The sequence below is a fragment of the Coturnix japonica genome, chromosome 6 (assembly GCF_054131305.1).
Source record: "Coturnix japonica strain WE chromosome 6, WE-NBRP24, whole genome shotgun sequence".
Lineage (NCBI taxonomy): Eukaryota > Metazoa > Chordata > Aves > Galliformes > Phasianidae > Coturnix > Coturnix japonica.
The window spans coordinates 23,362,080-23,372,044 of record NC_140668.1 but is presented as its reverse complement, the minus strand read 5'-3'; the positions used below and the strand labels follow the sequence as shown (position 1 = coordinate 23,372,044).

General features: G+C 46.9%; 1 protein-coding gene across 1 annotated transcript in view; it reads right to left on the bottom strand.

Moving 5' to 3' along the window:
• Window positions 1–58: 58 nt before the first annotated feature.
• Window positions 59–9,965, bottom strand: part of GLG1 (golgi glycoprotein 1) — a 50,853-nt gene continuing 40,946 nt past the window's right edge. The window contains exons 18-26 of the mRNA XM_015873811.2: window positions 9,050–9,142; window positions 8,358–8,495; window positions 7,495–7,618; window positions 7,013–7,155; window positions 6,701–6,802; window positions 6,159–6,266; window positions 5,664–5,784; window positions 4,408–4,514; window positions 59–4,138 (exon numbers count right to left, since the gene is read on the bottom strand). Of these exons, the coding sequence (XP_015729297.1) occupies window positions 3,971–4,138; window positions 4,408–4,514; window positions 5,664–5,784; window positions 6,159–6,266; window positions 6,701–6,802; window positions 7,013–7,155; window positions 7,495–7,618; window positions 8,358–8,495; window positions 9,050–9,142 (1,104 nt within the window). The 3' untranslated portion in view covers window positions 59–3,970. The remainder of the gene's footprint in view (window positions 4,139–4,407; window positions 4,515–5,663; window positions 5,785–6,158; window positions 6,267–6,700; window positions 6,803–7,012; window positions 7,156–7,494; window positions 7,619–8,357; window positions 8,496–9,049; window positions 9,143–9,965) is intronic.

Below are 9,965 nucleotides of genomic sequence, written 5' to 3'. Positions count from 1 at the left end.
TCAATAGGGGAACGAGAACATCCAGGTGAGAATCAAAAATAAATGTGAACACAACAAGTAAAAACCTGCAGACTCTTTTTATTAAATTCTCCCATTTCATCTGTACAGACAAAAAAAAAAAAAACAAAAAAAAACAAAAAAAATGCACATTATGTTCAGAATCTCGGTAACATCTCAAAATTACACAGCATGAAACATGTAAAAAATCAACCCAAACAACGAGGGACGGGCAGCGTTTGTACACAGAAAGGAAAAAACAATTTACAGAGAGAAAGGAAAAAACAAACCCGAGGCCTCGTTAATGTCACATTGGAAACAAATAGAAGCGTTAAGTTCAACCAGCCCTCGGGGCACTGGGAGGAGCCGGGTCTGTCTCAGCTGCTGGGGCTGGGGGGACACCCCCCATCACTGCCAATGGAACGCTGAGTTGTGTTAATAGAAGCCACTGTCCCTCCTGCAGCACGTTCCCTCCTCTATAACATCATCAGACACAAGGCAGCTCTGCCTTCCTGCCCTTCTCCTCCCCATTGATACCCTGCTGTGCTCAGGGCTGCCCCATCCCACCTCCCCTCCATCGCTGCCCCCCTGTGGGTTCTTTTGCCCCGGCTCTCTCCGGTGATACAGCCAGGCATCACTGCAAGCACCAGAAACACCGGCCATAGCCACGTCAGTCATGCAACAGCCTGAAGGGCAGGAGGAAGCTACGCTGGAACTCAGCAAAAGGACTTGGTTAGACTCACCAGGCGAGCAATAAATAGGGTTATTTCTTAAGGTCAGCAAGAACGAATGCTAAGAGGTCAGCTGGAGCTGCACACGTCCTCCCAACACACCATGACACAACCTGCTGAGTACAAAGAGCTGCACGCCTTGCTCACTACCAGCCCCCTCTCCTGCCTGTAGCCTTCCCAGCAGCAGGAGCATCCCCACACCAAGAGCAGGCTCTACACGTGGCTTTGCAATGAGGACAAAGACACACACACAGCATTCTGCAGAACGCAGCCTTCCCCTGTGACACTGTTTGGGCTGATGACAGTTCCAGCACTCCCCACCACGTCACAACAGGCTTCCTTGATCTCAAGGCAGGTTCTTACCAACATTTATCCTGCATTGGAAAACCTGTGGGCAAGGTGTTGGTAACAGGGCAAAGCAGGTTATTTTGGCAGAGTGCTTTCAGGGCTTTCTGTGCTTTTGAGAACTCTTTCAGGTATAGACAAGGAGGAGGAGAGCATCTCAAGGTTGGGGTTGGGTACACATCTAGTAAAGGAAAAAATGAGCAAAACTGGTCATCAGCAACATCAGGAAGTGTGACTTTAAAACACGAGTGTGATGCTCACTGATACAAAGGCCTGAACTCTCTGCCCAGCATCACACCTTTACAAACGTACAGCGACAAAGAACGTTGGAAGGCAACATGCAGAGCTGCAGTCAGTACCTGCCTCTGCCCCCAGCACTGTGGGCTCTCATGATTCTCAGTGTCACATCGGAGTCTATCAGTGCTCCACCTCCAAAACCAGCGAGGATGCAGGAAGTTCGGCTCATCCCCTGCATCAGCCCCCTCCACATCACAAAGCAACAACAAAACCCAACCCAGAACGTACATTAGTTACCTTCACAGTGGAACATGGTTTACATTCAGAGCTATAGCTACAAACCTACAACTTTCACTGCAACACCGTTTGTTAGGAACTCAGTGGAAGATGCTACTTCTAGACAACAAACCACCTTCATTTGGCTTTTCAATCTAACCAGGTTACAAAATGCCTTTTCAGAAGTCACAAGAGGTTAAAGAAGCCCCAGCAGCATTTCCTTATGCCCGAGGGATGTTTGAGAATCAAGGCTTGTGCCATGCAGGCAAGACTGCACAGGATGCCCCTCCTTTCCCACCTCTGCCGCAGTAATAGTAGCTCCCAAACTCACACCAAACAATCTATAATAGCCAAATTAACATCTAGGTGTCATATGGCTGTGCTGCCCCAAGAGATGCAACAAAGCATTCATTCTCTGTTCCAGTTCACGTTTACAGAGAACTAATTTAGCTCCATCAGCACTGGGGAAAAAGGGGGAAGAAAGGCAGGTTTGGTTTCTGTTCTGCCTAACAGCCTTGCCACTACCAGCACGCACCAGTTCTCTACTGAATCCTCATTGCTCACACACTTCCTTTACCACCCAGCCTTGCGTTCAGAATACTCGGAGACAGAAGAGCTTGCTAGCAAGAGCAAGGATCACCTGCATTGCCAACCATTTGCTGTCCATCCTCAGAGCGGGATGAAGGAATGTTTGCAAGAAGCTTCATGTGGTACAGCTTTCTAGCACTTCACAGAGGCAGCAAAAGCCATTGCAGTGTTTTGCACCTGACTTTCTGTACACGCAGCATCGCGGGAGTCTGCTGCTCCGCGTTCCAGGATGTCTCAAAGCTGTCTCCCTCATTATCACAAAGAATAATGAAGAGAACTGGGAACATCAGATGTTACCTAGGAGCGTGCTAAGAGAGGAAATGACATCATGGTTTAAGCATCAACCTAAGCTAGACAGGGTCAGGCACATGATTTTTACTGCAGCACACACAGTAGAGCACATCAAGAAGGCTGATAAAGCACACCCAACTGCACGCACTGTGCTGGCTCTCGTGCAGTCACTTCCAGGTGAAGAGTGCTGGGGAAACCTATCAGCTCAGGTTCTGACTGCAGCACGTGGCTTCCCACTTCTCCTTCCAGCACTCAAGGAACAAAGAGGATGGCTGCAGCTCTTCCAGAACACCTTCCAGAGCACTGATGCACACACAATGACATTGTGCCTTCCATGCAATACCATTCCTCTTCCCCTCCCCTCCTACCAGGCTTTCAAGACCAGCACCCTCACCCTGCATCCCAGGGAACACCAGCTGTTATCCTCATCGACTGCAGCCGTGACAAAGCTAAAAACAGTGCTACAATTCCAAAGATGGAGGCCATCTTTGTGCTAGCCCACATGCAGCTGACAGAGCAGCCAGATCAAGTGTTCGGTAGCATCCTGCATCGCTGACAAAGCACCGCACTGCCAGGGTGTCATATACCACCTGTAGGAAGTTGACTGGGAAGGGTGACAGCTTAGCAGCAGTAACGCGAAAGAAAAGGAGTGTTAAAATGTCACTGCATCATCGCTAATAAAAACGCTGACCAAGTCATCGATCCGGGCACCTCCTGCCCGCTGACAGCAGCACTGCACACTATGGACAGGCTCTACAGCCTCGTGTCCACACCAGGTCTTCGATCTACTGGAGTTGTACAGCTCACGTGAGTACTTAATCCTGGTGGGTTCTTGATTCTATCTTGAGCGGCAGAGGAAGAAAGGGAGGGCATCTCTTCAGCCAAAACTATCCACAGTACCAAAAGCAGGATATTCACTAGCAGAGGACACCGGTGCTGGCATCCATAGGTTGTCCCAGACCACGCTCTGAAGATGCTTTACACAAGATGAGCAAGATGTCCAAAACAAGGCCAACTGCGGTGTGAGATGCAATTTACCCTTTACCTTCCTGCCTCCATTTCAGCCAGCCACAGAGGAGGACTAAATTTCAGTACGAACCGTTACCTAAATCATAGAGTTGGTATGCAGATATATGTCTTCCTTTAAAAATTTACTTAAAAACTGCTTGAGCTGCAGGTCGTATCAGTCTGATTTGGAGAGTGAAGGCAGTTCCAACAGTACAACAGAGACTTGTCTACAGGCAGGTAAACGAGAGTCTGCTAACAAAGGGATAACAAAAGCTGCCGGCTGGGCTGCCAATGTTGCACATAAACTTTCATAGGATGAAGATGCTGTGGATGAGATCCAGGATGGGAAAACTGAGCCAACACCTGCTGCTGTTCTAACTCTTTTTTTTTTTCTTTTTATTCTCCTCTCTCACAAGAGGGGTTGGGTAGACTATACAGAGGAGGGCTGTACAAAACTGGGCACTGGGCAGGCATTTCTCCAGCAGGCAATCCAGGCTCTACCTGTCCTTGAGCTCTCTTGTCACCCGCTTGGTGATGCGTCCACACATCAGGCCGATCAGGAAGAGTACACAGATGCCAACCGTGATCACAGACAGTATGTAATTCTTGGACGGAGAGGTCATCACTTGCATGGCAAGGTCAGAGAAGCCTTCCGCTGGGGCAACCTAGGGGTGAAAGGGAATCAATCAGTCAAGCCATGCTTTCCATGCCATTTAGCCTGCTTATTCTGTAGGGGCTGGCATTGGTTGCAAGCACTACAGGTTAAATAGAAAATCCCATTTCAATTTCTTCCTTATCTAAAACCTCAAAATGCTGAACATCATTGCAAGACAAGAACGTTCCTACAGCTCAGGCTTTCAGTACAACACCTTGCAACAGAAAGATCCAATGCAAAAACAAACGAGGGAGGTCCTTAAATCTGTAACATATTCACCTTTGCAGCATAGCTCCACATTTCAATACGATCATTAAGGCGTTTCTTGCACTCAGGCTGCAGCCTCACACGCTTGTCTTCCAAGGCTTCCATTAAGCACGACATTTCTGTGACAGACAGAAGATAGTGTTACAACATAAAAACAGTGCCTTCAACAATGCGCTGTGGAAAGGCTGCTGGAAAGGGATATTTCAGTTCCATGTGAGGCTGATGGTTGCTCAGCTTTCTAAAAAGACCAGCTAGGCTGCTGAACTGCAGACAAAGCCCTGTCCTCCCTTTGAAGGGAATTAATTTTACCTGTCAAACAGACCGAAGCAAAAAGCCAACCATGGGCAAATACTGACAGGAACAAAGAAGGATCAGAGGGATTGGCTGAGAGTAAATCTCATGAAACTAAAGTGATTTGCTTCTGTAAGAGAAGCAGCTTAGTTCCAGGGAAGCTTTTGGTACAGCCTACTATAGCACGGCCATAAGCTGGAGAGCCGCACAAAGCTGATAGACAGTGAAGATACATATCACTGCAAAATTGAGTCCACTTGCTCATTCTGAACAGGATTTACCTGAGCAGGGATTTCACAGAAGGGTTACGAGCCAGGCTTCATGCTTTGTTTGTAATCACATGAATCAGGCTCCAGGGAGGCCTCATTGTGGCCTTCTAATATTTAAGGGAGCATATAAACAGGAAGGGGAATGGCTGTTTGTGAGGGTGGGCAGTGAAAGGACAAGGGGAATGGTTTTAAACTGAGATGAGGAGGTTTAGGTTGGGTATTAGGAGGAAGTTTTTTACCCATAGGGTGGTGATGCACTGGAACAGGCTGCCCAAGGAGGCTGTGGATGCCCCATCCCTGCAGGCATTCAAGGCCAGGCTGGATGTGGCTCTGGGCAGCCTGGGCTGCTGGTTGGTGACCCTGCACACAGCAGGGGGTTGGAACTGGGTGAGCACTGTGGGCCTTTTCAACCCAGGCTGTTCTGTGATTAATAACAGAACGTAATGTACTTTGTTTAAAAATGGCAGATAGGCTGCAAGGATGCGACATCAGGATTGAAGAACTGATCCTGCCTTGGGCAGAATGGAGGACTGAACACTCCTCGATAGACCCCTTATCCAGCAGCACCGACAACCTCTGCAGCAGTTCCAGCCCATTACCCACAGTAAAAGAGCAGAAATAACTAGTACTTAAGATAATGCTAGTTTGAAAACACAGCTTAAGGCCATCAGGACTCAGAAGTTGCACGAAGAGAGCACAAGCACTTACGGCGTCCTCTCCCTGGAGGAATAGCAGCACAGTGGTGTTTAATGTCAAGGGCACAGGCTGTGTGCAGCACTGGGTCCACAAAGATATCTGCTTTGCTCTCCTTCAGCATGTTGAGCACTTCCTGGGGTGGGAAGAAATTGCAAGCACACCTTAAACAACAACAGAAATAGGAGAGAAGAAAACAGCACAGATCCTGCTGCTCCATACTTCTGAAAGGTGCACCACCTTCAACAACCCAGCATCACGCCAAACAACACTGTCACTGAACAAAGGTACAAATGCTGTTTTAGGCTGGATTGAACATTCTGCTTTAAGAGGGTAAGCACAGTTACCTCCACTGAAATAACATCACTGGTCTAAAATGCAAGGTCAGTGCATACTTGCTCTATGCTGGCTGTAACAGGGCTACAGTTGGGATCTACAACAGTACTTAAGAACCCCAACCAGTGCAGGGATGAGATGCCTTCCAGAGCTCTTCCAACACATCTCCTTTACCTTCTTGCACATTTCGGTCTTTATTTTCAGCAGGTTCACTTTCAGGCATTCTTCCACCTGCCCAGTCTGCTCCTGAGCTGCTGCTTCTTCAGCACACAAGCTGGAAATCTATTGCAAAGAAGGTATTTTAAGGAATCAGCAGTTAATGACAATCACTGTGCCTCTGATATCTTGATACATTAGTTCATGAGAAGGTACAGCCAGAGAACACGAGTTACTCTCCCACCCAGAAATCTGAGCCAAATGTGACGCACTCGATAATGCGTAACCTTCAGAAGCCAACAGCAAGAGGTCCATGTTGCTATGTTGAGAGGAAGGCAGGGAGGAAAATAGCACAGAAACACAAGCAACACTTGAGGCGTGGCTTGTTTAGGCTGTTAAAGCTCAAACCTAGTTGTATTCCAGTTAAGCTTGACAAGACCAGAAGGAAAAAAAGCAAGCAGTATTTCTCTCACAGTCGTAAGCACTGATTGAGAAGGGAAATCATGAGACATGAATGGGGTTTCATCCTGAATATGCAACTGCAGAGCTGCTTCTCCTACCTCTTCAGAGCAGTGCATCTGAAGCTGGGGATCCAGTCGATAATCAAGAGCTGATTCTTGGATTATCACTCGAATTTGGTCCTCGCAGTCTGGAGAGAGACGCTATTGAGCAGAGAAAGTCATTAACCCAGTTTTCAATCACCTTCACTCTCATAAATCAATCACCTTGCATTTTAACCCGTGTATTCCCTACCTGCTGTGCAGGAGCATAAAACCCCATTTTGTGTATCTATTACATGTACTGAAGACACTGAGTGCAAATTAATTTGTTGTTCAGTGAGAGTTGCTCAGCACAGCCTGAGCTCTGCTCACCTGGTCTGCATACTTGAGCTTCAGGCAGGAGATGACTTGTCCCTCCAATTCTGTATCATCCTTGGCTCTATTCAGAATATTCTGGCAGAATTTTGGTATGTCTGCTTTGCAGGCCTTCCTCAGCACCGGATTTAGGCGGTAATCTAACCAGGGGAGATCACAGCATGCCATTAGAACACACATCTCACATTGCAGGCCGTAACACTCTATGAGATCTGAGAGAAGTTTCCCAAATTACACTGTTTTTCCCCACACATTTAATTACGGGGATAAGAGCTTTCCACCAACCAACTACAACTAGCGAGGTAAGTGGTGCTCTGGGAGTAAAGCAGCCCCGCATGCTGGCCCTCAGGATCTTGACAGAAGGGAGTTAAGTGTGTGCACTGACAGCTGTGTAAGACACCAGGTCAGTATTGTCCCAGCCACACAGATCATTCACCGGCTCAAGCAGACAGTTAAGGTCTTTATTCAGGAAGGAATACCTGTGTTCTGCGTGATCTGACGCTTGGTTATCATTTGCTTGCACTTCGGATCCATCACTTCACTGTTCTTGTTCTGTTTCAAACACTGCAACATGTTTTTTGAGTCTGCTTCTGGACAAAAACGCTGTGAAAACAAACAAGTGCACGTTTTTTCACTAGACACATGAAAACATGGATACTTGTGAAGGAAAATAACCACACACCCAGCCCAGAGGTATAGAGAACTCTCAGCACCTCCTATTAAGAACACTGCCAGCCTCCCAGCTGCCCATGGGCATGAATACCTGTGCTTATGGGGTGAGCACCAAGCTGTATACTCTTGACTTGTTTCCAGCCTGCAGCTCGCGCTGGTAGCACTAAGAGACTTCTGCTTTTATTTTCTTCCACAAGTGACAGCATCTATGTGCAAGACTTTAAGGCAGCATTTCTGGTTTTAAGCAAGCAGGTTTCTGCTCAATTTTTGCCTGTTTATCAGGCTGATCAAAGTCTATGTGCACCAGCAGTGAGCTGAAGATGCTCCTTCTCTCTGTGACCACAGCTTCTCCACCTTGCTTAAAAGACGATGAAATACGCAGCAAGGGGAGTGACTGTATGAGCCCTATGGGAAGCCTCAGCACAGACTTCCTCCTCTGTTCTTCTGGCACTTGAAGACAAATCTACCAGTGTGCAGGCTTTGACTTGATATTCAGAGCAAGTTAAAAGGGAAGAACCCTGAAGAAACCTGATTCCCAGCTGAGAATCTGATCACTTGCATAAAACACTTTGAAACAACACAGACATTTTCTAAGAAGCCTATGGGAAGTTCAAAACTGGTTCAAAGCACTTCCATATCCCAGCCTCACCCCCTGGAATCAGCCCATCACCTTGATCATCTGCTTGCAGACTCTCATCAGCGTGTAGTCCAGCTCTGGATCCATCATCTCAGTCTCCTGCAGCTTGAACACCTTTTGGTGGCACCGGGTACTCAACTGCTTCTTGATTTCTTTTAGGCATTCTATGATCTACAACACAATTACAATCAGGACAGACGTGCTGTTGGCATGATTCCACCCTATACTGCTCCAGCCCACCTACATGCCCCCCCTGTTGGCCCACTATCTTCACCCATCAGTGCAATCATGTTTATGCTGCCTAGATTTTAATGAGACAAATGGTACCAACACTGATTTCCATCACTTGCTTCAAGTTCATCTTTTCCCACAAACAAATGTAACGCAACAAAGGTGACCTGGACCTGCTCCAAAACCCCAAACCTCATCCTGCAGATCGCATCTACAAAACCTCCAGCAGCATCTGCAGTCACCAGCAGCCAACAGCTTTAAATTAACGTGATCGTGCTAATTTTGCATGCTCACAGCAATGCATTCACACAGCATTAAACACTTGGGACCAGGCAGAAAACAATATAATGCTCCAAAATAGTACTGAAATCTTCTGTTGCTATCAAAATGAAAACCTAAACCTGCAGGGAGAGCCAAAAATAATCTAAAAACAAAGCAGTTTCTGAAGCTAAAGTGCAAAAATGAAATAGTAAATGATTCAGGTGACCGATTACCTGAGCATTGCCATAGGGAACGTTTTGGCAGTAATTCTTGATGTCACTTTTACAAGCCTCGTAGAGCTCTGGTTCAAGTCTGATATCCTCAGTCTGCAGGAGAGATTACAGTACAAACTTTTAACTGGGACTAAACAGTTTAAACAGAGCCACCTGCTTACAAAGGGAGGTCAGCAGCTTTGATTTAAAGAGGTCCTGAGGGTAAGAAATGTCAATAGGAACTCAACTTTGCAAATCCATACAAGGTATCAGTTTTGTACGGAGGCTGTGGGGTTTTTTTGTTTAAAATACAACGCTAGAGGTAAGAAGTTGTTTCCCATGTTCCTCCTATAGAAGGGCATTGACACAAAGGGCTGAGCTAACAGCTCAGGTGAAAGCTGAGGACCACTCTGCATCCATACATCTGCTGGGTGACCTAAAGGATGCAAATGGAGCTTCCTGCTTTTAGCAATGCCTGATCAAAGAGCTTGTTGCTGTCAGTACTGCAGCAGAAAGTTCAGAGGTGGCTTTGCATGCTACCCCTCATTATACACACAGCAGCTGGATTCAAGACAGCTCATCTGTTCTCCTCCCCTCAGTCTGTAAAATGAAGCTCATACTCGCTTCAAGAGGACTTGTAAGGATGCAGGCACATGCAGCATGCTGCTGTTGAACATTCAACATCATCACTTCACACTGTAATTCCAGTGACCACTTAGTTTTCCCAGCCTTCACCAGCCTACAAGAGAAGGCACTGAGGCGGACAGTCGTTACTTTTCACTGCCAAGGCCAATTGAGCTCGGTGTTGTAGGAACAGAGGAAACAATAAATGAGATACACCGTACAAATGAGCTTCATTTTTAACTCCTCCAGGGTGGACAAACCAGGAAGCTGGGACTGAAAGACCTTCCTAGAAAAGCAAGCAGAGCATGAGTTT